Source organism: Pteropus vampyrus, unplaced genomic scaffold (genome assembly GCF_000151845.1).
Source record: "Pteropus vampyrus isolate Shadow unplaced genomic scaffold, Pvam_2.0 Scaffold300, whole genome shotgun sequence".
NCBI classification, from domain to species: Eukaryota; Metazoa; Chordata; class Mammalia; order Chiroptera; family Pteropodidae; genus Pteropus; species Pteropus vampyrus.
The window spans coordinates 2,363,680-2,391,270 of NW_011889081.1; the positions used below are offsets into that span (position 1 = coordinate 2,363,680).

At 49.0% G+C, this 27,591-nt stretch overlaps 1 protein-coding gene and 1 pseudogene across 17 annotated transcripts; both read left to right on the forward strand.

Annotated features, from left to right (window-relative positions):
- The first annotated feature begins 1,795 nt into the window (after window positions 1-1,795).
- LOC111730037 lies at window positions 1,796-12,974 on the forward strand (annotated as a pseudogene).
- On the forward strand, window positions 6,324-27,588 carry SRRM2 (serine/arginine repetitive matrix 2). Of its 17 annotated transcripts, none has more exons than XM_011376591.2 (15): window positions 6,324-6,476; window positions 12,975-13,246; window positions 14,134-14,241; window positions 14,426-14,590; window positions 14,769-14,846; window positions 15,325-15,387; window positions 15,478-15,510; window positions 15,709-15,759; window positions 15,934-16,026; window positions 16,669-16,864; window positions 17,828-24,501; window positions 25,242-25,529; window positions 26,604-26,717; window positions 26,853-26,966; window positions 27,051-27,588. In XM_011376591.2, exons 2-15 carry the CDS (start codon window positions 13,005-13,007, stop codon window positions 27,058-27,060), a joined length of 8,229 nt encoding a protein of 2,742 aa, XP_011374893.1. In that variant the 5' UTR covers window positions 6,324-6,476; window positions 12,975-13,004; the 3' UTR covers window positions 27,061-27,588. The 17 variants fall into 17 exon arrangements, 13 of the variants coding, with proteins under 13 accessions (XP_011374893.1, XP_011374903.1, XP_023376989.1 ...); XM_011376594.2 differs by lacking the exon at window positions 6,324-6,476 and adding an exon at window positions 8,979-9,165 and having other exon boundaries at window positions 15,328-15,387; XM_011376593.2 differs by lacking the exon at window positions 6,324-6,476 and adding an exon at window positions 8,980-9,171.
- Window positions 27,589-27,591: the final 3 nt, after the last annotated feature.

Here is a 27,591-nt window from a genome sequence, read left to right on the forward strand (position 1 = left end):
CCCAGCCTCTGCCCCTCGGGGCTACCTATTAAGATTCAGCAAGCAATCCACAGCTGCTGTGCTTATAGTTGCCTCAAAAGGCCACACCAGAAACCAAGGCTAGCTGCCTCCACCAGTATGAGTCTCAGCAAGGAGCACCTGACTCTCCGAGGACACACCTGGATGTGGCTTGGGTGGGGCCCGAGTTGGGGTAGGCAGGTTTTCAGGAAATCCTCTGAGCAGAGCGACCTCGTTATCCAATTTGATGTTGTCACAGCTATGGCAGTGCTGTGTCCAGCGCACTGGTAGGGGGAAGGGCTCAACAAGGAATAATGGATACCACTGACACTTCTGTACTGAGCGAGTCTCGCCTTAGCCCTCACTCCGACAATGTCTCCCTATAAGTCCTGGTGCCCCCTGTGCACAGCTGAATCGTCACTGGTGCTCAGAGCGAGTAGGTCCGTCACCACGAAAATCCGCTCGCAGATGTGGCCTCTTTAAGAGGCTTCTTCCTCTGCCACAGGCTCGGTCTCACTCAGCTGCTCGGGACGGGGCAGCCCCATGTCCTTGCCCCGTGCTACTTTCTGCCGTTTGCAGGGTGCTTTCTTAGATTTCTCTGTAGTTGTATGGCTTGTTTATCTAGATCCCAGGTGATTTTTCCTTGCTGCTGCTCTTTGTTTCCATCACAACTTTGATTTGGTTGCCAGAGGAATTAACAGAGCCCCTGTTATCTACACCATTTTTTTTTCTCCGTGTGTCTCCCCTTCTTTTAAGGGCACCAGTCATTAGATTTAGGGTCTACCCTAAATTCATGATGATCTCATCTCAGGATCTTTAATCACATCTGCAAAGTCCTTTGTTCCAAATAAGGTCACATTCTGAGGTTCTGAGTGGACAAGAAGTTGTGGGGAGCTACCGTTCAACCCATTACATTGTGGGATACAAATAAAGCATCAAAGGCAATTTTTAAAATCATTCTGGAGGTCCCATGAAGACTGAAAGTGAAGCCCAGAGGCCAGGAGCCTGGAGAGGAGGCTATCATTGGAGTTCAGGTCTGGGTTTGGACAGCAGCAGCTGGGAGGACAGAGGGCAGGGTGAGGGAGAGGCTCTGAAGGCCATACCAGTAAGACTGCAGGGCTTAATTGGTTGTGGAAGTCAAGTAGAGCCAGCTGCCTACTTTCTGGCTTGGATGATGGAATTACTTATCCAGAAGAGAATGACAGGAGAAGAACTTTTGAGAGGGCATCTGCTCGAGCCATGAGAAAACTCTCCACAAGCTGATGCATAGCCTCCAATAGTGACCAATATATGCTCTCTGAAGGAGGAGTCCTAAGACTAAAGAATTCAGTGGAAAAGGTGTTCATGGTTTCCTATTAATGCCAAGGATAATTTTCTATTTATAATAGTCATACGTGTCTAACTGCTCCACTTATCAGATGAAGAAACTGAAACCTAGCATATACCATTTAGAGTGCATGATTTTATCCATTCTGCTTAGTTTAACCAGACTGTAAACTTTTGTAAATTGTAAGGGAAAAAATATACCCCTTGTTCAACCTCACCGTGATAACTGAAATGCAAATTAAAACTACACTGAGATAGGGGTCTAAAGGGATGGAGCAGAGCTGGAGAGAGGAAAGGTTTGGGGGGCCTGAGCTTAGTCTGTGGGAGTGCAATCTAATGGAGTTCAGAGATGGTGGCGGTGGCTGCGGAGCCATCAGGCCAGGCCCTGCCCCACAATGTCATTTGTTCCCTTTCACTCCTTTCACTCCCCAGCTCTAGACTCCAGGCCCTGTCCCCTGAGCTCTGCCCTTGGATGGATATCCTACCACCCAGAGCCTGCATGTGCCATGGAATACACCAAGACCATGCTGGTAGGTCCTGGGGCTCCTGGGCTGGGATCCTGGGACACCCCTCCTCCCTTAGGACCTGCTGTCCCGGTCCTCATCTTTCCTCTGGATGAAGTATTCAGGATGGTCCAACAGAAGGGACTCCAGCAGCTGCTGACCCTCTATAACCCCACAGGAGCTACATTTTATGTCTGAATTCTGTGCATAGCATCTGATGGTTACAATGTTTGACGCAGAAGGATATGTTACCGTTACGTCTTAGTCCTGTGTTGACATTGTGATCGCCACATGGCCTCCATTCCCAGCCACTATAATGTCCAGGACTGATTTTACATTGAGCTGTCTGACAAGGGAGCTGAGGGCTGAATGGGGGGCCTAAAGACATCACCTCAGTTCTGAGGGCCCTAGTGTAACCCCCTTGAACTTCAGGGACAGCCCCACCCCAAGCCCCACCCAAGCCCTCCTTCCTGGACAGCTCTTCCCATGGCCAGAAACCTCCTGGAAAAATCCCACCTGAAACTTGCCACCAGCTCCTTCCTCCTCTTATTGACGAGCATAGTCTTGGCGGCTTTTCTGAAGCTCCAGGATGAACTCAGCAGCCAGCTGCCCCAAATCCTGCTTTGGGTGGGTGCCTGAGTGGGGGTGTGTGTGTGTGTGTAAAAAATTCTGGAAATGAATAGTGCTGATGGTTACACAACATTGTGGATGTACTTAATGCTACTGAATTGTACACTTAAAAATAGTTATATTGGTAAATTTTATGTTATATAAATTTTACCACACACACACACAAAAAACTACACTGAAATACTATTTCTCACCTATCAAGTCAGTAAAATCAAAAAGTATAGCAACCCATTCTATTGTCGAGGCTGTGGTTTGAGAGCAGGCCCTCTTGTATTTTGGTACTGGGAATGCAAACTGGTGTAACGCTGGAGGACGGGAATCTGTCAATAGTAACAAAACTACTTATGTCTTTACATTTTTCCTTAGCAATGGGTATACTCCCAGCAACATAAAAATACACATGCACTTGATTACTCACTGCAGCATGATTTGTAATTACAAAATATTGGAATCAATTTAGCTGCTCATATGTCAGAGTTGTTGAATAAAAGTTCATTCACATATCTCTGTGAACTGAGGTGGGATAATTACCAGGATATAATACCAACTGAAAAAGGTAAAGTGGGAAAGAGTATGGTGTGCTACCTTGTGTAAGAAAGATGGGGAATTAAAAAAAAAAAAAAAGAGGAATTAAGAAAATATATATTTGCATCCTCACTTGAGCAAAAAGAATCCTAGGAAGGAGAAACAGAGAGGACTGAGATTGATTACTAGAAGGTAGTGGGCAGGAATTACCTGGAGAGGATAGAAGAAATGGAGGAGAAGACACGTTTCTGATATTCAGACCTTTTTGTACAGACCTGCCTTTTGAATCCATGTTGTTGTTTTTCATATTTGAAAAAAAAATCTCCAAGATGGGAGGAAAAAAATCCTAATATTTAATACAAACAGAAACAAATGAACTAAAGACTATTTCAAATGTATAACAAACACACTCAAAGGTGAGAAAAAAAATAAAACCAACTAACTCAAGTAACTTTTGAAGACAGTATTTAGAGCACATGCCCTTAGGCTAAAGATAAAAAAGAAATCTAAATAAACATTGAACTCTAATTGGTAGTTTTATTTTTTTCCAGAAGTATGCATGAACAATTCTGAAGTTGCTTTTTGGAACTCTAGTATTGAGCAAATAAGTAAATATATTGGGGAAATGGAAGCCAAGTTCTTCACGGTTGGAGAATGGAGGTACGAACGTGGAAAAGAGAAGGGATAAAACAAACCCTATAACATTAGACCGGAACTGGAGATATCGGTGTAATCTCATGGATGTATGCATCTCATCCATTTCCTAGCTCTATTTTCCAAAAGGTAATGATGCCACAGTAACTATAAGTACACCTAGTACCCATAACTGGTTTCTAAATACATTTTCCACTAAACACTTTTTTGAACTGTGAAGGGTAAACTAGAAATTTTACAGCAGAGGAACATGGTTGATGCCTTGTTAATCAAATGATCCAAGTCAGTATTGTCGGTAATGGAATTACTGGGCAGTATGTACCTCTTCATATTATACACTGAGAACACAGCATCGCTTCTGTAGTATCCCTGCCAGAAGTGTATAACCTAAACACAATAAAACTGAAGTTGAGGGACATTCTATAAAATAAATGTCCTGCAATCTTCAAAATGACAATGTCATGAATTACAAAGAAAGTCTCAGGAATTGTTTCAGAATTAAAGGAGTCTAAAAAAAGACATGGCAACTGAATGCAAAGTTTGTGTGATTTTGAATTTTGCTATAAGAGTATTATCAGAACAATTGGCAATATTACTGTCCTGATTTTGAAAACTGTATTGTGGATATATGAGGGAATTCATTGCTGGCCCCACAGGAAAGGAGACCACCGCCTAGCCCGTGGAGTTGTCAAGAGCATTAAATGCACAGATTCACATAATTTAGGACAAAATATTCAGTAAATACAGTGAAGACTATCATTGGGAATTTGGTTAAAAGAAAGGGTCTCACTGGAGGTGGTGGGTTTCAAGAAGCCACCACCCTATACCCTCAACCTCAGAAATACCAGCTCAGGCAAAGGTTTTGCCACTGTGGGCCTCAAGAAGTAATATATCTGCCAAGAAGACTACTTGTGGTTACTAACTAGGCACAATCGCATAACTAGAGTCTCGCTGCCACTGCCAACAGAGGCCTCTCACAAACACAGGCCTCTCAGGGAAAAACTACAAACTGAACCTTCAGCCTCCTGGCCAGCTGAACCTTATAAAGGAGTTCTTGGTATTGCCTTTCCACCAATGGGCTGAAAACTGCACAGCTACATCCACATTTTCTTTACTGACCGGAGTAGTTTCGTAACGACTAATCACAACACGCAACTCTGATCAATCAGGAGAGTGCTATTTGGACCAATCAGATTGCACAAATTTAGATTTCTCATTTACATAAAAATGGACCAATCAGTGACCAAGACAAGGACTTAAAAAAACTTGGCCTCTAGTTTGTCTCTGTAGTGCACTTTGGATTTCTTTCTAGGGCTGCTTTTCCAGCGTTTGCAAACCGTTCTCTTGAAGTTTCTCCTCTTATAACACAATTTGGGGTTTTGTGGACATTAGGTTGGTGGCAAACAACTGTTGACACCACTTTGCCATATTAATCCAGAGGTATATCTAGCTCATGGAAGCGGTATCCAAAGGTGCCCAAGTTAAAGGAGGCAGGCTTAGAATAACACATGGGCACTGTAAACTGAAATTATAGGTCCTGTACAAAATGGTGGGTCTCTGTTCTAGCACCTAAGGTGAATTTATCCATATACTAGCACGTTAACAAGAATCCTTGGTAATATCAAATACAGTCCCTCGAAATCAAACTAACAACAGCTCATTAAGTAGCTACCATGTGCTGGGTCCTGTTGAAGGCACAAGAACCCCCTCTCCCCCATAACCAGGACCTCTGAGTGAGTACAAGGTCAAGGGGCAAGTGGGTGGCGTCAGGCTGAAACTTCGGCCTGGCTGAGAAGCCACCTTCTTTCAACTCTGCTCGAGACCAGCCGCTTCTGATTTAAAAAAAAAAAAAAAAAAAAACTTAAAAAAACAGGAGACATTCTGAGGAGGGGTGAAAATTTTAAGGGTGTTTGTAACGTTTTTGCCCCGCCAAGTGTATCACCTTCAAGGTTCTGTAGAAGAAAATTGCATTGCTGCCTGGCCCCCTCACCTGGAGGTAATAGAAAATTGTTCCCCAGGGGCAAATGGCCCAGTTCAGCGCCGTGTGCAACGGTGGAGGCTGTAAACACAAAGTTCCGCTAGATCAGCTTTTGCTTCTGGCCCTGGGCCTTAAGTTGGGCTCTGAGGTCTGAGGGGGACTTCTCATAGGTGCACAAGGCCGAGTCCTACGCAGGCGCGGGCTCACCCTACGGAGGCCCGAAGTCATTTGGAAACAGGAGTGTTCCCAGACAGACATCGCCTCTCAACATGGGGAGACAAAATGGCGGCCGCGCTCTCAGCTGAAACTACATACGGGTTCCGGGCCATATTAGAACCACAACTCCCAGAATGCTGAGTCGAAGGCGTGAAGCAAAGGATCGCTATAACGTCGCTCGGTGTGGTGCTAGGCCCTGTGCCCTCCCCCAGTGGAAAATCTCCGGAATACGTAAACAGGTCTGATCTTCTCCCCAGCCCTTTCTTGCACTGGACTCGTAGTTCTTTGGCAATAGACTTGGACTTCCCTCGGGCCTTAAAAAACTACACTTCCCGGTGGGGTTTCAGCGCCTGCGCACAAGATCGTGGTGCGTACTACGGTTCCCGGCGGGCCCTGCGACGCTCGCGGTTGCGTGCTGACGCGCTTAGTTAGTTGTGCTGACGTGCAGCGCGGCCCAGGCGGGGTGCGAGTGGCGCAGTCGGAACCCGCTGCGGCCGCTGAGGTAGCGAGGCGGCGTCAGTGTCGACTGAGGCGAGCGGACCGGCGAGGCGAGGCGGCAGCTTCAGGCTCCGAGAGACTCGGAAGCTCGAGCAGCGGCAGCACTTCTTCCCCTCGGAGGCGGCGGGCGGCGGCAGCGCCAGCGGCGGGTGAGGGTGAGGGAGCGCGCGAGCTGGGTGGGGGAGGGGTGGCGGCCCCGGCACGAGGCCAAAACGCGCGGAGAACGGCCTAGGCCTCCGCGCGCACGCGCTCTCGCCGCCCCCAGCTCGCGCGGACGCCCTCGCTTGCCTACCTACCCTTCCCCCTTCTGCTGTTCCGGTCGCGCGCGGGTTTTTACGTTCTCCCCTCCCCCATGGCAACGGCGCGCGCCGCCGACTGCACTAGGGCTCGCGCGCGCTCTTGGCGAGGAGAGGGGAGCGCGCGACTCGGCTTCTCACCCTCCCCCACGCACGCGGCCGAGAAGGCTCTTCCGCAGCTACCCCTTCTGGCATTCTCTCGGCGGGGAGGGCTAGGCGGCGACGGGGGCCTACTCTCGGATCTTTTCCGCCGCACCACTCCGGTGTCTGGCTTCCCCATCAAGCCTGGGGGCTTGTGGTTCGGCCGGGAGCCTCCCAGACTACTGGGGGGAATTCATTGCTGGCCCCACAGGAAAGGAGACCACCGCCTAGCCCGTGGAGTTGTCAAGAGCATTAAATGCACGGATTCACATAATTTAGGACAAAATATTCAGTAAATATAGTGAAGACTATCATTGGGAATTTGGTTAAAAGAAAGGGTCTCACTGGAGGTGGTGGGTTTCAAGAAGCCACCACCCTATACCCTCAACCTCAGAAATACCAGCTCAGGCAAAGGTTTTGCCACTGTGGGCCTCAAGAAGTAATATATCTGCCAAGAAGACTACTTGTGGTTACTAACTAGGCACAAACGCATAACTAGAGTCTCGCTGCCACTGCCAACAGAGGCCTCTCACAAACACAGGCCTCTCAGGGAAAAACTACAAACTGAACCTTCAGCCTCCTGGCCAGCTGAACCTTATAAAGGAGTTCTTGGTATTGCCTTTCCACCAATGGGCTGAAAACTGCACAGCTACATCCACATTTTCTTTACTGACCGGAGTAGTTTCATAACGACTAATCACAACACGCAACTCTGATCAATCAGGAGAGTGCTATTTGGACCAATCAGATTGCACAAATTTAGATTTCTCATTTACATAAAAATGGACCAATCAGTGACCAAGACAAGGACTTAAAAAAACTTGGCCTCTAGTTTGTCTCTGTAGTGCACTTTGGATTTCTTTCTAGGGCTGCTTTTCCAGCGTTTGCAAACCGTTCTCTTGAAGTTTCTCCTCTTATAACACAATTTGGGGTTTTGTGGACATTAGGTTGGTGGCAAACAACTGTTGACACCACTTTGCCATATTAATCCAGAGGTATATCTAGCTCATGGAAGCGGTATCCAAAGGTGCCCAAGTTAAAGGAGGCAGGCTTAGAATAACACATGGGCACTGTAAACTGAAATTATAGGTCCTGTACAAAATGGTGGGTCTCTGTTCTAGCACCTAAGGTGAATTTATCCATATACTAGCACGTTAACAAGAATCCTTGGTAATATCAAATACAGTCCCTCGAAATCAAACTAACAACAGCTCATTAAGTAGCTACCATGTGCTGGGTCCTGTTGAAGGCACAAGAACCCCCTCTCCCCCATAACCAGGACCTCTGAGTGAGTACAAGGTCAAGGGGCAAGTGGGTGGCGTCAGGCTGAAACTTCGGCCTGGCTGAGAAGCCACCTTCTTTCAACTCTGCTCGAGACCAGCCGCTTCTGATTTAAAAAAAAAAAAAAAAAAAAAAGACTTAAGAAAACAGGAGACATTCTGAGGAGGGGTGAAAATTTTAAGGGTGTTTGTAACGTTTTTGCCCCGCCAAGTGTATCACCTTCAAGGTTCTGTAGAAGAAAATTGCATTGCTGCCTGGCCCCCTCACCTGGAGGTAATAGAAAATTGTTCCCCAGGGGCAAATGGCCCAGTTCAGCGCCGTGTGCAACGGTGGAGGCTGTAAACACAAAGTTCCGCTAGATCAGCTTTTGCTTCTGGCCCTGGGCCTTAAGTTGGGCTCTGAGGTCTGAGGGGGACTTCTCATAGGTGCACAAGGCCGAGTCCTACGCAGGCGCGGGCTCACCCTACGGAGGCCCGAAGTCATTTGGAAACAGGAGTGTTCCCAGACAGACATCGCCTCTCAACATGGGGAGACAAAATGGCGGCCGCGCTCTCAGCTGAAACTACATACGGGTTCCGGGCCATATTAGAACCACAACTCCCAGAATGCTCTGAGTCGAAGGCGTGAAGCAAAGGATCGCTATAACGTCGCTCGGTGTGGTGCTAGGCCCTGTGCCCTCCCCCAGTGGAAAACCTCCGGAATACGTAAACAGGTCTGATCTTCTCCCCAGCCCTTTCTTGCACTGGACTCGTAGTTCTTTGGCAATAGACTTGGACTTCCCTCGGGCCTTAAAAAACTACACTTCCCGGTGGGGTTTCAGCGCCTGCGCACAAGATCGTGGTGCGTACTACGGTTCCCGGCGGGCCCTGCGACGCTCGCGGTTGCGTGCTGACGCGCTTAGTTAGTTGTGCTGACGTGCAGCGCGGCCCAGGCGGGGTGCGAGTGGCGCAGTCGGAACCCGCTGCGGCCGCTGAGGTAGCGAGGAGGCGTCAGTGTCGACTGAGGCGAGCGGACCGGCGAGGCGAGGCGGCAGCTTCAGGCTCCGAGAGACTCGGAAGCTCGAGCAGCGGCAGCACTTCTTCCCCTCGGAGGCGGCGGGCGGCGGCAGCGCCAGCGGCGGGGGAGGGGGAGGGAGCGCGCGAGCTGGGTGGGGGAGGGGTGGCGGCCCCGGCACGAGGCCAAAACGCGCGGAGAACGGCCTAGGCCGCCGCGCGCACGCGCTCTCGCCGCCCCCAGCTCGCGCGGACGCCCTCGCTTGCCTACCTACCCTTCCCCCTTCTGCTGTTCCGGTCGCGCGCGGGTTTTTACGTTCTCCCCTCCCCCATGGCAACGGCGCGCGCCGCCGACTGCACTAGGGCTCGCGCGCGCTCTTGGCGAGGAGAGGGGAGCGCGCGACTCGGCTTCTCACCCTCCCCCACGCACGCGGCCGAGAAGGCTCTTCCGCAGCTACCCCTTCTGGCATTCTCTCGGCGGGGAGGGCTAGGCGGCGACGGGGGCCTACTCTCGGATCTTTTCCGCCGCACCACTCCGGTGTCTGGCTTCCCCATCAAGCCTGGGGGCTTGTGGTTCGGCCGGGAGCCTCCCAGACTACTGGGCGCCGCGCAGCCCCCTCCCCCATCCCTCAAGGCCGAAAATAGGCCTTGGCGGCTCAGTCAGAGCGGAGAAGGCCTTGAACTAGATGCCCCAGAGATTTAGACCGTATGGAGTCGTTACTGTTTGCCGTGAAGTATTAGGGAGAGAGAAACGCCAAACCTTAAAAAAATTTTAAAAATTTAGCCTTAAAAAAAAATTTAAAAAAATTCAGCCTAAGTACGTAAAGGCAGGCCATGTGCTGCCTTTTTTTTTTTTTTCTTTTTTTTTTGGTCGGGTACTTTTTCATCTCCACAGAAGTTGTGTTAAAAACTAGGGAGGAAGCTGTTGGAGCCTTTCCTTGAGGAGAAAACCCTGGAATCTGTTTTAGGCATTAGCCTTGGTTTCTGTTCACGTTTATGTAAGATGTTTTCTGGATCAAAAATTCGAAAAGTGTGTTTTGTTTTTTTTGTCATAAGTATGTTGAGCTTAGGTCTTGAGCTAATATGTATATTTTTTCATGGTACAAAAGTATTTAATAGATGCTAAATCAGTACAGAAAATACATAGCCTATAGTTTGTCTTTTAAAGAACCAGAATAACCAAGTGAAAAATCAATACAGAGCCTTAAGAAAAAAACAAAAACTAAGATACACATTGGAAATTGAATTGCTATATATTTTTTTCTTTCTACAGATGTGACATCCATGTTTTCTGGTCAATAATGTTCTATCAAACATTGTACTAAGCCAGTGTACTAGAGATCAAAGCAGATGGATGACCAGTAAATTCATTTTCTGTCTCCTATTCCTGCTCAGCTAGACCAGTAAAACACTGCCTTGGTAGGAAGACTGACAGGAAGAGGGAATTGCAGAGCCCCTAACCCAACAGAAAGCCTGAGAAACTGATTTATACAGAAAGGATGTTAAGCAAACCTGCACAAATAGTTAACATGCTACAGAAAAAGGATACATTTTAGTTTACTTCTAGCATAAGCACACATTAGTGCCCAGCGAAGTAGGAGCACGAACATAGCATTTTTGTTGAGCTAATATTTTTAAGTTTTATGAGTTACACAATGTCCACTCAACTATGCATTCATTGCCCCAATGTTGAGCTTTCTGTGTTTACTTGTGTCCATTTTCCTGCAACTACCACCCCCCCCCCTTTCCCTTTTGGTGCATTTGTTTCTTGTATATCTTGATACTGAATTTCAAGATTTCTTTCTACTTTGTTAGTTTGGCTTCGTGATAATTTTCCAAGAGGAAAAATTCTTTGTTTTCTTTTGTAGCTTTTATTTTGTCTTTTGCTTGGGTATCCTTTGCATACCCATAGTCTGTGGACCTTGGTTTAAGAATTCCTGTTTCATAAAGTTATCTGGTTTTGGTGATTTGCATGTGTTGTTGGTGTGCTCCCTTGGTTTGGCCTTCCCTTTTTAGTGTTTCCAGCACTGCCTTGGATGCTGTGGGATCCGTACTCCCCACCACCTTATTTTTGCCTTATTCTCTAAGTTCTCCAGTTCACTGTGACTTAATACCCTTTGCTTAGCAGCTACTGGTTTAACCTCCCTAGGGAGTGGTTGAATTATTGTGTGAGGTGGTTTGGAAGTGTGGGTGAATGGTTAAGCTCCGAAGAATTAATTGCAGGTCACAAGCATTCTACAAGGGAAGCAGAAATTAGGTGGGGGCAAAGAAGGACCTGGTTTTAGAGACAAAATGAAAGTGAGGGTTGGAAGGTAGAGAAATTTAGTGCTACAAAGAAGTTTTTCATTTCTTTATGCATTTTCACTTGTCATTTCCTAGATTTAGTCTTATCTGTCACTTTATTTACCCCAGTATGGTTATTCTTTTTTTGTTTTCAATTCCTTCTTGAATCTGCTACTGGGATTGGGCAAGGACCCAGCCTTAGAATTCGGGTTGGGGTGGGGGTCCAGACTGTTCCATACATATAATTGGGTTATCTCCTTTCTATTCAACATCTCGGTATACTTCCCCCCCTCCCCCTTTCCTGGACATTTGTATGATGTTTGTTTATTCTGGGGTTTTAAAAAATTTAGGCTTCTCTTTTCCCTGTTTTCTCTAACTAGTTCACTTTGTTCCGTGGGGTTTTTTCCTGGATAGTTTATCATACATTTATGCTCTGAAAGTGGCTTGGTGAGGATTAGTTGGAGAAAGAAATAGAGTATATATAGCATGAGAAAAAGGGGCAGTATGTGTAGCCAAGAAATCTAACCAGAAAAACTGGGGCTTGAGAGCTTTTCAGAGCCTTGCTGGGGTTGGGACAGTTTGAGAGGATAGAACTTGGTAGGAGGCATGGAGATAACAATGTAAAAGGGATAAAGCAGTGCTGGAAGAGAAAAACTAGGAAGTGAGATACAGGGGATTGGTAGAGAAAGGCAACAGTTTGACATTAGTGAAAGTGAGATATAAAGAATAGGGGTTTTAATTCAAAGTTTAAGGCAAGGAAGGTAGAGAAAGTATGAGAACAGCTGGAACAGAGGAAACTATTTTGATGTATTTAGAGCATTGAGATGAAAATGGGTGATTAACAGATGCTAGGGAGACTTGCGTGAGCTGCAAGTCATGTGGGAAATCCTGTTGGAAGGAAATTGAAGGAATAAGGTATCAGAGTAGTTGATAGGAGCTATAAATATTTGGAATCAAGGAAGTGTAGCCCCTTACATGGGAAGTGAAGTATAAAATGATGATGTATCCAAGGTTCATAAGTTTCTGATGTGCATGTTGGCCTTTAGTCTGGTTGTAAGGTTGCACGGGTTACTTTTGGTTTATTTTAAGAACCAGTTGGTCTACTTGTTTGGATTATCTAAGGGCTGTTTAGTCCACGCTGTGTTCATAAAAGGGTAGTCTGAAATCTTTGGGTCAGTTCTTGGAAGAGTCTTTGGACTTGGACTGCAGGCCCTAGGGTACCACAGATCTATGGTGTTTGTTGTGCCCAGTTTGGAGGCCTTACAGTTAGTTACCACAGGTTATTAGAGTAGTTAGTGGAGATAACACTTGTGCTTATTTGGACCAAAGAAGGATAAAAGAACAGTGGAGAAATTTGAGAGAAATAGGATCTTTGTTTGCCTAGGTGGAAAAAGAATATCTAGGTGCAAGTAAGAATGACTCTTGCACATTGAGGGAAAAGGCTGTAAGCTAGGCTCTGACTTAGTGGAAAGAAAGCAGTGAGGGAAGGACGGAGAAGGTTTTGTTAGGATATCAAGAGAACTTTGCAGCTAAAGGAGGTTTTAGTGTGGAGATACATGTTGAAATAGGGGTGAAGGAAAGCAGGGATTTGGGTGGTGGTAAGTGGTTAGTTTGGAGCCAGGGGCCTGACCCGTGTCTCCCCGCTCCCCCTCAGGAGCGGTGGTGCCCCCCCGGGCACGGGGCCATGTACAACGGGATCGGGCTGCCGACGCCCCGGGGCAGCGGCACCAACGGCTACGTCCAGCGCAACCTGTCCCTGGTGCGGGGCCGCCGGGGTGAGCGGCCTGACTACAAGGGAGAGGAGGAACTGCGGCGCCTGGAGGCTGCCCTGGTGAAGCGGCCTAATCCTGACATCCTGGACCACGAGCGCAAGCGGCGCGTGGAGCTGCGATGCCTCGAGCTGGAGGAGATGATGGAAGAGCAGGGGTGAGGGGAGGGCTGGGGGAGAGCCAAGCACTGAATGAGTGTAGAGCTGGGGGAGTTAGGTGAGGTGTAGGGAGCTTAGATGAAAGAGGCCTGGAGAGGAGTTGTAGAAGGGTTAGAGGTAAAGGAGCTAGTAAATTGAAAGGAGTTAGGGGACAGTTCAAAGTGGGAGTCGAGGAAATTCCATCTGGGACATACGAGGGAGCCTGAGAGAGTCTAAATTATCTAGATGGAGTACATGAGAAAAGAGGGGGGCCATTGGGAAACAAAAATGTGCTTTTAGTTAGAGGTAGGAAAGTAGAGACCAGGCAAGAGAAGAGCTAGGTAAGCTGACAGGTGTTGTCATTGGTAGAGAAGTGGAAGGTAGATGGATTTAAGGATTGAGGCCTTGGAAAGTAGCAAAGGCAGAAAAACAGAAACTGAAAGAATATGTGGATAAGAGGGGATCATGGGTTGGGTAAGGAAGTGAAATTTCAGAAGAGGAGCACATCCAAGCAGAAAACCTTTTAGAGCAGTGGTTTTCAAACTCCAGCAGTGGCGCCCCTTTTATGTAATGGACTTTACTTTGGAATCCTAGGAAATGAAAGACCTGTTTTTTGTTGAAGTTGGAGAGGAGCACCTGGAACTGCCTGATTAACTTTCTTCTCTTGGCCCCTGAGTGTAGCATGTTTAAAATCCACTGTTCTAGAGGGTATAGTAAGTGGAAGGAAGAAAGATGACAGGAAAAGATCAGAAGGATTTAAGAGAAGAGTCCTTTGGGTGACAGTGAGTGAAAAATTCTATGTGTGCATGGAGAGGGAAAGGACCCTGTTGGGAATGAGGGGACTATAAATCTGGGACTAGGGAAAGTGTCTAGTCACGCTCTAACCCTGAAGGGATTTGTTCTTCAGGTACGAGGAACAGCAAATTCAGGAAAAAGTGGCGACCTTTCGACTCATGTTGCTGGAGAAGGATGTGAACCCTGGGGGCAAGGAGGAGACCCCAGGGCAGAGGCCAATGTGAGTGCTTAGCTCTCCCTTGATTTCTCTTGTGGACTCTGTATTGCTGTCCTCTCTTATCTTGTTTTCTTGTTCTTGTCTTCCATTTCTCAGTTCTGTTTGGCTACTGCCTACAGTTGTGTGAAAATGACTGTATCCTTTTGCTTTCTGTGTCCTTCAGACTTGTGCTATTTTTTTTCTCTAGGGTAACTGAAACTCATCAGTTGGCAGAATTGAATGAGAAGAAGAATGAGCGACTCCGTGCTGCCTTTGGCATCAGTGATTCTTATGTGGATGGCAGCTCTTTTGATCCTCAGCGTCGTACTCGAGAAGCCAAACAACCAGCTCCCGAGCCTCCCAAACCTTATAGGTACAGAAGACTAAGAAATCAGTGTCAACTTCTCTTTCTAATTCTAAGCATTTTGCTCTTTTTTTTTGGTGTGTGTGTGGACTGTTTCTTCCCAAATTCTTTAGATTCTGTTCTTCTAAGTTGAAATGTAAGTGAAAATTTCTCTTAGCACTCATCTCTGCTTTTCATCTTTCCCCAGCCTTGTTCGGGAGTCTAGCAGTTCTCGCTCACCAACCCCAAAGCAAAAGAAAAAGAAAAAGAAGAAAGACAGAGGACGGTAAGTTCATTGGAAAATTACTGTGGTAGCCAGAGGACCAATTCCGTCATGCATGCGTTTTCTCTCTTCTCAGTCTCCCTTTACCTCCCTCACCACCGAAAAAATAGATTCTTGTCTCCAGGAAGCAGGAGAGAGTTGTCAAGAAAATTAAAGAAGAGGGAGTTATCATTTAGGTTTCAGTTGAGAGAAAGAATGTGCGTATTTTAGTGGGAACAGTTGATTTCTGCAACTTTTTCAATTAAGAAATAGCCAGCAGCATTTTAGATTTCTGGGATTTTTTTTCATTTTGAGGTTTGTTGATTTGAGGAGGTACCTGTGTTTTTAGAGAGAGTGAGTTCTAGGCTTAAGTCTGGAACGTTGGTGCCATTGGAGTTCGGTGCTTTAGAAACGTTTGGCCGGGGGTGTAGGAGTGTACTGATAGTGGGAGGGCCAGGAAAGGAGCGAAGCAGAATGACCTTGTTTCTGTACTCATATTTAGCAGGTCAGAGAGCAGCTCTCCTCGACGAGAGAGGAAGAAGAGCTCTAAGAAGAAGAAGCACAGGTATGAGGTGGGAGTACGTGGAGTGATTTGAGAGGTTTGTTGAGGCCAGGTTAGGTATTAGTTTATGTTTTATCTTTTTTCCTCCAACAGGTCAGAATCTGAATCCAAGAAACGGAAGCATAGGTAAGAACTCTTTGGGGCATGGGGATATGGTGGTATATGGAGTGGTGAGCCATTGCTTGATGGCTTTGCTTGCTCTCTGCAGGGGGTTTCTATTTTTTAGAGTAAAGTTGAATTCCTTGATGTTTCTGTCAATTGATTCTATTTCATGTTTGGTTTTATTCACTTTTCAAAATGATTATTTTTAATGTTATTTTCTAGGTCTCCCACTCCAAAGAGCAAACGTAAATCTAAGGACAAGAAGCGGAAGCGGTGAGTGAATTTCTGTGAATTGGAGGGGAATTTGCTTAGCAAATAGATAAATGTTATCTGGGGGAAAGGGTAGAATCAGTGATGTACCTGACTGGTTAAGAGTTGAGGGATGGATGAAGGGAATCCAGTACAGGTATGATAGCACTCTGAACTGTGATGGTGGTCTTTCTTCAGGTCTCGAAGTACAACACCAGCTCCCAAGAGCCGCCGGGCCCACCGTTCAACTTCTGCTGATTCTGCTTCCTCTTCTGATACTTCCCGCAGTCGGTAAGGGGTGGTCCAGGAGGAAGGGCGGGAGAGGGACTTGTGGGCTAATCAATTTAATATTTATTGAGCGCCCACGGTGTGCTAGGCGCTGCACAGACCATTCGGAAGACACGGTCCCTGCCCTCTAGGAGCTGACAGGCTAAAGCAACAGGATGGACAGACATATACATTTCCCCTTCTCTTTTTTTTTTTGTTTTTGTTTATTTTATTTTTTGTTTTGTTCTGATGTATATGGACTGCCAGAATAGGGGGGGTGGTGGTTTGTTCGTGGTGTCTGGGGGAGGAAGGAATCCTTACCCTGGCTTCCTTAATCGGGGAAGGCTTCCTGAAGGAGGTGGGCTCAGAGGTGAGTTGTGAATGAAGTGGGTAGGGCATGGCTGGGTGGAGGGTTTGGGGAGGTTTGGGGGAGGTAAATAAAGGGGTAGAGGGAGAACATTTTTGGGGGATTATGTTGGGAAGAGAAGGACCAAAGTGAATTGGACTTGAATTTTAGTGAGTGATTTGAGTCTTGCAGATAAGAGAATGCTTTTTGGAAGAGGGGTGTGTATAGTATGAAAGGTGGATGGGAGCTGGGGAGGGGGTTTTCTGTTCTCCCCTGAACTGATTTCCTTTCTCTCCCCCATCCTCAATTACTTCTCTCAGGTCTCGAAGTGCTGCAACAAAAACCCATGTAACTACCTTGACTGGGCAGAGTTCTTCCCCTGCTTCAGGGCTTAGAGGGGATGGAGATGCACCTTCCAGGGAAGCAGGTTCCACCAACACAGGGCAGCCTAGCAGCCCAGAGCCCTCTACAAAGCAGCCTAGTAGCCCTTACGAAGACAAAGATAAAGACAAGGAGGTATGTTCTTGAGTCAATGGATGCTCACTTGGTTGCAGAGTTATGGGCTTAGGGTAGGTGTTTGAAATGAAGGAAAGAAGTAGCTTATTAAGATAAATGAATTTAGGGTTTTTTTCATTATCGTATTGCTCTTGGTTATTTTCTTCTGTATCTGCAAATCTTTAGAATTGTGTTTTTCAGGTTTTACTAGGTGTAGGTTTTATATCATTATTCTGTTTCCATACATATATAGATAAAACTCAAATGAAAGTTTTCTTATGCTTGGTTTTATTTTGATGCCTCTAGTTTTTTAATTTCATTAAACATGGCTTGTGGCTAAGATGCCCACTGGGTAGCTTCTGCACTCTGAAAACACTACTTTGGAGTGGTCTTTTCAGCACCTGTTCCTTTGTACTTGGTATTCTAATTCAAGCCTCAGTGTTTTCTTGCTTCGGTTATTACAGTATATTGTAATTGTTTTCTGCTAAATTCTTAGCTCTCATCCATTTTTAATGTATTTCATATTTTCCTGTGTTCCATCCTAGTCGTTTTTAGTCATACAGATCACATTCTCAAAACTTTCACTTTGTTTTTTACTTCAGTAGAGTTATATTTCAAGGATAGTCGGATGCCACCCACTTGGAACTGTTTTATTTTTCCATTTAAAAATATCCTTTTTCCTGTTTTCACAGCATGTCGTAATGGTTATTTGTTGTAAAATGTAGTGTATTGTTTACATTTTTTTCTCTAGATAATAAGGTTCTTGAGATTGTCAGCTCTCCATATCTTCGTGTTTTCCCCATGTTTTTTATGCTACATGGTCTTTTGGAATGAATGTGATTGCTTGTCATGAGGAAAAGAGCCAGTTGGTATAATGTGGCATGTAGAGGAAAAGTTTGATTTGAGAGGGTGTTAGGATCTTATGGGTGATAGAAAGTTTTGGTGCTTACATATCCGTATCCCTGCTTTTTTTTCTACTCTTAGAAATCTGCAGTTCGACCTAGCCCCTCTCCGGAAAGGAGCAGCACAGGCCCAGAACCACCTGCTCCCACTCCGCTCCTTGCCGAGCAACATGACAGCTCCCCACAGCCCTTTGCAACAACCCCCTTATGTCAGGAGCCTGCAAACCCCCCATCTGAGGTTCCCCCAAGTCGGGGTCATTTATCACCTAAGTCTCCTGAGAAACTTCCCCAGTCATCATCTTCAGAGAGCTGTCCACCATCCCCTCAACCTACCAAAGTTTCTCGACATGCTAGCTCTTCCCCTGAAAGTCCTAAACCCACACCAGCTCCTGGCTCCCGCCGAGAGATTTCTTCTTCTCCCGCATCTAAGAGTCGCTCACATGGCCGAGCAAAGCGGGATAAGTCACATTCTCATAGTCCTCGTAGGGTGGGGAGGTCCCGTAGCCCTACCAGCACTAAGAGGGGGCGATCGCGGTCTCGAACCCCAACTAAGAGAGGTCATTCTCGGTCCCGGTCCCCTCAGTGGCGTAGGTCCCGGTCTGCACAGCGGTGGGGACGATCTAGAAGCCCCCAGAGACGTCGCTCTAGATCTCCTCAGCGACCAGGCTGGTCCAGGAACAGAAATACCCAGAGAAGAGGCAGATCTAGATCAGTAAGGCGAGGCAGGTCACACTCTAGATCCCCAGCTACTAGAGGCAGATCTCGTTCTAGAACACCAGCCCGGCGGGGCAGGTCTCGCTCTAGAACACCTGCTAGGCGGAGATCGCGATCTAGAACACCTACCAGGCGGAGGTCTCGGTCTAGAACACCAGCCCGGCGGGGTAGGTCTCGGTCTAGAACACCTGCTAGGCGCAGATCTAGGACCCGTTCACCAGCACGACGGAGGTCTCGTAGTAGATCGGCGGCCAGGAGAAGCGGCAGGTCGCGCTCTAGAACCCCAGCCAGGCGAGGCAGGTCACGCTCTAGAACCCCAGCCAGGCGAGGCAGGTCGCGCTCTAGAACCCCAGCCAGGCGAGGGAGATCTCGGTCTAGGACGCCAGCCAGGCGAGGGAGATCTCGGTCTAGGACGCCAGCCAGGCGAGGACGGTCTCGTAGTAGAAGTCTAGTTAGACGGGGAAGATCTCATTCTAGAACACCACAAAGAAGAGGCAGATCTGGCTCATCATCAGAGCGGAAGAACAAATCCAGAACATCTCAGAGAAGGAGCAGGTCTAACTCAAGTCCAGAAATGAAAAAATTTCATGTCTCTTCAAGGCGGAGCAGGTCTCTCTCTTCACCACGGTCCAAAGCAAAATCTCGCTTGTCTTTGAGGAGAAGCCTTTCTGGGTCCTCTCCATGCCCTAAACAAAAGTCTCAGACACCACCAAGGCATAGTCGCTCTGGATCATCTCAGCCTAAAGATAAATCTAGAACATCACCAAGGCGAAGTCGGTCTGGTTCTTCTCCACCTCCTAATCAGAAATCTAAAACACCATTGAGACAAAGTGCATCTCCTCAATCTAAAGTGAAATCTGGAACACCACCAAGGCAAGAGTCTGTAACAAGTCCCCAGGCAAATGAACAATCTGTAACACCACAAAGACAAAGTTGTTATGAAACCTCGCCTGACCCTGAGGTGAAGATTAGGACCCCTTTGAGACATATCTGCCCTGGGTCTTCTCCTCCCAGAGTGAAATCTAGCACACCTCCAAAACTGAGCCGATCTGGGTCATCATCTCCACAACCCAAAGTGATGGCAGTAACATCACCAGTTCACAGCCATTCTGGCTCTTCTCCAAGTCCTAGTAGGGTGACATCTAAAACACCACCAAGGCAAAGCAGATCAGAGTCTCCTTGCTCCAAGGTGGAATCTACATTGTTGCAAAGGCGCAGCCATTCTAGGTCCTCCTCACCAGATACCAAAGTGAAATCTGGAACACCACCAAGACAAAGTTACTCAGGGTCTGCTTCACCATGCCCTAAAGGAAAGCCCCAAACTCCACCAGGGCACAGTTTTTCTGGATCAAAGTCACCATGTTCCCAAGAGAAGTCTAAAGACTCATCAGCACAAAGTTGCTCTGGATCCTTTTCCCTTTCTCCAGGAGTAGAGTCTAGCACATTACTGGGAGATAGCTATTTTGGCTGCTCCTCTCTGCAACAGGAAGGACAATCTCAAACTTCAGCAGACCCTAGATCTGATATTTCAAGTCCAAAAATGAGACAGAGTTATTACGAATCTCCGTCTCTGCAGAGCAGATCTCAAACATCTCCTAAGGGTGGCCGGTCCAGGTCCTCATCTCCAATCACTGAGCTGGCACACAGATCTCCAGCAACACAAGACAGAAACATGTCAGTAAGTCCTAGACTGAAATCTGGAATGTCTCCTGAGCAGAACAGATCGCACTCTGATACTTCCCCATATCCTGCAATGGACTGTAAATCTCTTCTGGGCCAGAGTAAATTGGAGCCTTCTCCTGTATCAGAAGAGAAAACAGGCTTGCTTCTTCAGGAAGATGTTACTGCATCATCTCCTAGACTGAGAGACAAATTGAGTGCTCTTCCAGTGCAGGATAGGTCTGAATCTTCACCAGTACTCAAAGACAAACCTAGAACCCCATTAAAAGAAAGATGTCTTAGGTCATCTCCAGATGCAAAAGACCAAAGTAGTACATTAGGTAAGCCAAGCCAAGATGAGGTATTAATGGAGGTGGTAGAGAAATCTGAAGAATTTTCAAACCAGATCCCATCCCATGTGTCTCCAGAAATTAAAGAAATGAGTGGAAGTAACTTTGAATCATCTCCTGAAATAGAAGAAAGGTCTGCTGTGTCTTTGGCTCTTGACCAAATCCAGTCACAGGCTTCTTTAGAAGAAGTTCCTGCAGTGGTTTCAGCTTGGAGTGGGCCACATTTTTCTCCAGAACATAAAGAACTGTCTAACTCCCCCCCCAGGGAGAATATCTATGAATCACCTTTAGAATTTAGAAACTCAGGCCCTGTTGCAGAAATGAATACTGGATTTTCTCCTGAGGTTAAAGATCTGAATATACCTTTTCTTAATCAGCTGGAGACAGATAGATCTCTAGACATGAAAGAACAATTGATGAAGTCCTCCAGACGTAGCAGTTCTGAGTTATCCCCAGATGCAGTGGAAAAAGCAGGAATGTCCTCAAATCAGAGTGTCACTTCGCCAGTACTTGATGCTATACCCAGAACACCCTCAAGGGAAAGTAATTCTGCATCTTCTCCTGAACTGAAAGATAGTTTTCCCAGAACTCCCTCAAGGAGAAGCAGGTCTGGGTCTTCCCCAGGACTTAGAGATGGTTCTGGGACTCCGTCAAGGCATAGCTTATCTGGGTCCTCTCCTGGAATGAAAGATATACCCAGAACACCATCAAGGGGGAGAAGTGAATGTGATTCTTCTCCAGAGCCAAAAGCTTTGCCTCAGACTCCTAGGCCAAGGAGTCGTTCTCCATCATCCCCAGAGCTCAACAATAAGTGTCTTACCCCCCAGAGAGAGAGAAGTGCATCAGAATCATCAGTGGAACAGAAGACTGTGGCTAGGACTCCTCTTGGGCAGAGAAGTCGATCTGGATCTTCTCAAGAACTTGATGGGAAACCCAGTGCATCCCCTCAGGAGAGAAGTGAATCAGACTCTTCTCCAGATTCTAAAGCTAAGACACGAATGTCACTTAGACAGAGGAGCCGCTCTAGATCATCTCCAGAGGTTGACAGCAAATCCAGACCTCGGCGTAGTAGATCTGGCTCATCCCCTGAAGTTAAAGATAAGCCAAGAGCATTACCCAGGGCACAGAGTGGTTCTGATTCTTCTCCTGAACCCAAGGCTCCTGCTCCTCGGGCTCTTCCTAGACGAAGCAGATCAGGTTCATCAAGCAAAGGCAGAGGCCCTTCTCCTGATGGAAGCAGTAGTTCTGAGTCTTCTCCAGAACACCCACCTAAATCCAGAATGGCTAGAAGAAGCTCTAGGTCATCACCGGAGCCCAAAACCAAGTCTCGTACTCCACCTCGCCGTCGCAGCTCTCGATCATCCCCCGAGTTGACTAGGAAGGCCAGACTTTCCCGTAGAAGCCGCTCTGCATCATCTTCACCAGAGACTCGCTCTAGAACTCCCCCAAGACGGCGAAGAAGTCCTTCAGTGTCTTCCCCAGAGCCAGCTGAAAAGTCAAGATCCTCACGTCGGCGACGTTCAGCTTCATCCCCACGCACTAAAACAACTTCAAGGAGAGGCCGTTCTCCTTCACCAAAGCCTCGTGGGCTCCAGAGGTCCCGTTCCCGCTCAAGGAGGGAGAAAACCAGAACAACTCGACGTCGAGATCGGTCTGGATCTTCTCAGTCAACCTCTCGGAGAAGACAGCGGAGCCGGTCCAGGTCTCGGGTTACTCGTAGACGAAGGGGAGGCTCTGGTTACCACTCAAGATCTCCTGCCAGGCAGGAGAGTTCCCGGACCTCCTCTCGACGTCGAAGAGGCCGCTCTCGGACACCCCCAACCAGTCGGAAGCGTTCCCGCTCACGCACATCACCAGCCCCATGGAAACGTTCCAGATCTCGGGCTTCTCCAGCCACTCACCGGCGGTCCAGGTCCAGAACACCCCTGGTCAGCCGACGCAGGTCCAGGTCTCGAACTTCACCAGTCAGTCGGAGACGATCAAGGTCCAGGACATCAGTGATTCGACGAAGATCTCGTTCAAGAGCTTCTCCAGTCAGTCGAAGGCGATCCAGGTCCAGAACACCACCAGTAACCCGCCGTCGTTCAAGGTCAAGAACACCAACTCGCCGCCGCTCCCGTTCTAGAACTCCACCAGTGACACGCAGAAGGTCCAGATCTAGGACTCCACCAGTTACAAGGAGGCGATCTCGAAGCAGAACCTCACCTATCACTCGCAGAAGATCAAGATCCAGAACATCCCCAGTCACCCGCAGGAGATCTCGGTCTCGTACATCTCCAGCAAATCGAAGGAGGTCTCGCTCTCGAACCTCGCCAGTGACACGCCGTCGATCTAGGTCCCGAACACCTCCAGCTATTAGGCGCCGCTCTAGATCTCGAACCCCACTGTTGCCACGCAAACGTTCTCGAAGTCGCTCACCACTTGCTATCCGCCGCCGGTCTAGATCTCGTACTCCACGAATGACTCGGGGCAAACGGTCCTTAACAAGATCTCCTCCAGCTATCCGTAGGCGTTCTGTATCTGGAAGTAGTTCTGATCGTTCACGTTCTGCTACTCCTCCAGCAACAAGGAATCATTCTGGTTCTCGGACACCTCCAGTGGCACTCAATAGCTCCAGAATGAGCTGCTTTAGTCGTCCTAGTATGTCACCAACTCCACTTGACCGCTGTAGATCACCTGGAATGCTTGAACCCCTTGGCAGCTCTAGAACACCCATGTCTGTTCTGCAGCAAGCTGGTGGCTCCATGATGGATGGTCCAGGTCCCCGAATTCCTGATCATCCTAGAACATCTGTACCAGAAAATCATGCTCAGTCTAGAATTGCACTTGCCCTGACAGCCATCAGTCTTGGCACTGCTCGGCCGCCTCCTTCCATGTCTGCTGCTGGCCTTGCTGCAAGAATGTCCCAAGTTCCAGCTCCAGTGCCTCTCATGAGTCTCAGAACAGCTCCAGCTGCCAGCCTTGCCAGCAGGATTCCTGCAGCCTCTGCAGCAGCCATGAACCTGGCTAGTGCCAGGACACCTGCCATACCAACAGCAGTGAATCTGGCTGACTCGAGAACACCAGCTGCAGCAGCAATGAACTTGGCCAGCCCCAGAACAGCAGTGGCACCTTCTGCCGTGAACCTTGCTGACCCTCGCACCCCTACAGCTCCAGCTGTGAACCTAACAGGAGCCAGAACCCCAGCGGCTTTGGCAGCTTTGAGTCTCTCAGGCTCTGGCACACCCCCAAACACTGCAAACTATCCCTCTAGCTCCAGAACACCCCAGGCTCCAGCCCCTGCAAACCTGGTGGGTCCTAGATCTGCACATGCCACAGCTCCTGTGAATGTTGCCAGCTCAAGAACCCCTCCAGCCTTGGCTCCTGCCAGCCTCACCAGTGCTAGAATGGCTCCAGCTTTGTCTGGTGCAAACCTCACCAGCCCCAGGGTACCCCTCTCTGCCTATGAGCGCGTTAGTGGCAGAACTTCACCACCACTCCTTGACAGAGCTAGGTCCAGAACTCCACCAGGAGGCCCGGGCTCCAGAACCCCACCAGCTGCCCCAAGCCAGTCTAGAATGACCTCTGAGCGGGCTCCCTCTCCTGCCTCTAGAATGATCCAGGCTCCCTCACAGTCTGTCCTCCCTTCAGTTCAGGATCGGCCTAGGTCCCCTGTGCCGTCTGCTTTTTCTGACCAGTCCCGATCTTTGCTTGGCCAGACCACCCCTGTAGCAGGGTCTCAGTCCCTTTCCGGTGGGACATTGGCAAAGACTACATCTGCTGGTGACCACAACAGCATGTCCTCCGGCCCTGTCCCTGGGGTGCCCCACCCCGAGGGTGGGGAACCACCTGCCTCTACGGGGGCCCAGCAGCCTTCTGCATTGGCCACCTTGCAGTTGGCGAAGGAGCGGCGGAGTTCTTCCTCCTCCTCATCTTCTAGCTCCTCCTCTTCATCATCGTCATCATCATCGTCATCGTCGTCCTCCTCTGGCTCCAGTTCTAGTGACTCGGAGGGTTCTAGCCTTCCCATTCAACCTGAGGTAGCACTGAAGAGGTGAGGGGACCTGACTTACAGAACTTTTCCAGAGGGAATGTTTGGGGAGTGGGTGGGGGTGGGGAAGGGAAAGCCCTGTCCAGAGGTTCTTGGCTTATTGAGGAGATACGGGGGCCTTGACCATTAAGCTGGGGGTAGAAGAGAATGCTGGGGTGGGGGTGCTGTTGGCGGGGAGGATTGGGACAGAAAAGTCTCCAAAGGTTAATTCTCTAGAGGATAATGATAAGTTTTCCGTCTCTACAGAGGACAGAACTAGAGGAAATGGACTTAATTTTACAGCAGGAGGGATGGCAGTTAGACCTCAAGAGGAACTCCCTGGGCTGGAAGGATCTTCAGAGGTCATCCCATCCCTCTCCCTGCCTCCAGGCAGGACGGCCCCTCCCCCAGCCAGCCTGCACACACAGGGGCTTCCCCAAGCTGGCTCTCCAAGGAAGGAGACCACCCAGCTTCGCTTCCACACCTGAGCCCAGGGGCCGTATTCCTCCTTCAGGGATATTCTTGAGGTTTAACCTTGATCCCTTGTGCTAAGGGCCCCGCCTGTTGCTTGTGTTAGCAGAGGTTGGGTCAGCTCTGGCCATTACTCTCCAGAGAATGCGTTCACCGGCTCTTTGGGCTCAGCTGGGAGAGCTCCCAGGGCCTTTCTCAGGCACCCCTACCCCACTGCTCTTCCTCCAGGCCAAGGAAGGTAGGGTTGGGGCTGGGGCAGCTTGTCTCCTAGTGACACTCTACTCCTCCCACAGGGTCCCTAGCCCCGCCCCAGCCCCCAAAGAGGTTGTTCGAGAGGGCCGTCCTCAGGAGCCAACCCCAGCCAAGCGGAAGAGACGCTCTAGCAGCTCTAGTTCCAGCTCTTCCTCTTCCTCCTCCTCTTCCTCCTCCTCCTCTTCTTCCTCTTCCTCTTCTTCCTCCTCCTCTTCCTCTTCTTCCTCCTCCTCCTCTTCCACTTCTTCCTCCCCTTCCCCTGCTAAGCCTGACCCTCAGGCCTTGCCCAAACCTGCAAGCCCCAAGAAGCCACCCCCTGGTGAGCGGAGGTGAGTGCTGCCTTGCTTGAGATGGAAGGGGTGGGGTGTGACCCTGGGGTGTGAGATCCCTTGCTGGATGTCTCCCAAGGTCTGTGGTGTCTGGTCGTATGGGAGGACTCAGGCTCTTCTCTCCCTACCTACTCTGTTGGGCCCTGTTTTGATGAAAGGGCTGTACCATCCAAGTGGGTGCCCCAGCCAAAATTGGGGATTCCTAGGTTCCTTGCTCTTCCTGCCCCTGATGTGCAGCCTGGTCCCTGGTCCCGGAGAATCTAGCTTTTAAGCCTCCCCGTTGCTACTGCCAGGGCTCTGGTCTGGCCACCGTCATATTCTCCCGACTCTGTCCACAGCCTCTTCCCTGTCTCCCTGCCTCCACGCCATTCTCTTCCACACGTAGCCAGAGGGATCTTTCTAAAACGCACATCTGGTTACTTCCCTCCACTCCACAAATCCTTCCGGGACGCCCTGTGGCCTGCAGGATAAAGCCCCACCTCTGCGGGAATGGCGTGTGAGGCTCTCCACCAACTGGCCTTGCCTGCCCTGTGTTCTCCTCTCCTGCCCGCCCCCACACATGCCCTCTGCTCCAGCCACACTCAGCGCCTTGCAGTCTAAGGAGAACCCCATGCCTTTGGACATGCTGTTCCTTCTGCCTGGAATTCCCTTGTCCGCCTGGTGAACTCCTCGTTCTGCAAGACTCCGCTCAAACAGCACCTTCGAGAAGACTACCCTGCCCCTTCCCTGTGTCTCCCTTCCCTTGGTCCCAGACCCACCTACATCGGTCCCCTTGGGGCTGCTTCCCACACATGGGGCTGAGCAAGCCTCCCTTGGCCTTCATCACCAGACTGAGCCCCTCCAAGGGCAGGGACTGTCTCTATCTTTGTACCCCACTGCCCACCCCCATGCCCTGCCCACTGGGGCACTCGGATGGTGTGCGGGCGGATGGGTGAGTGAGCAGACAAAGGTGGGTCTGAGGCTGGCCCCGTGTGGTATGAGGTTTGGTGGTTGAGACCTGGGGTGGGTGGTCCTGAGTGCTGGCTGGTGGGTTTGGAAGAGTATGGCACTATGGGGACCTGCTCTGCTCCCCAGGTCCCGTAGCCCCCGGAAACCTATAGACTCCCTCCGGGACTCACGGTCCCTCAGCTATTCGCCTGCTGAGCGCCGCCGTCCCTCGCCCCAGCCCTCACCACGGGACCAGCAGAGGTAGGGCCATGGGTGTGTTTTTTGCCTCCTGCAAATAGCAAGCCAGGTCTGGCCATCAGCAACTTAACGCAGTTTTGTGGTTCAAAGATGCCAGAGGTTGGAGGTGTATGGTCTGACGTCTGTCCTATGTTGCAGCAGCAGCAGTGAGCGGGGTTCCCGGAGAGGCCAGCGTGGAGATAGCCGTTCCCCGGGCCAGAAGCGCAGGAGGGATACACCTAGCCCCCGCTCCACACGGCACCGTTCCTCCAGGTGTGTTGTTATACTCCAAGACCTGGCTCCTTTCTGAGAGCTCTGGCTGGGACTTTGCATTGATGGCAGTATTTTCTGTTGCAGGTCTCCATGAATGTTTTTTGGGGACTCCCACCATACCCCAAGTTTTGGAGCCACAGGGAGTACCCCCTTCTCCCCAACAGCTGCAGGAGGGGTGCTTGTCCACCCCCCCTTTGAACCCTGGCAGCATTTTGGGGGGAGGGCTCCCTACTTTCCTGCCTACTCCTTTTTTCTTTGTTCCTGTGAAATGTTAATCTCTGTGAGTTTTTCCTGGTTCACATGTTTTGGGGGGTTGGGGTGGGTGGGAATGAGAATGGGAGTTGCTGGAGGGGAGGATATAGTTCAGGACTCCCCAGTCGTGAGTCAGAAAGGGCACTTTCCCCCCTCTAAGTTCCAGGGGGAATGGTTTGGGACTTGGGAAGTTGTGTGAGGTGTTCCTAGAAAAAAGGGGCAGGAGTTGAAATTAGTTGGCCCTTACTGCCCCCCAGTGTGACCCTCCCCTCCCAACCTTTCTTCACGTTTCTTAAAGGCATTTTGGTTTTTTAAAATCTGTACAGCAAGAGCAACTTTTTCTGTCAAATAAAAATGAGAAATGCAAGAATTG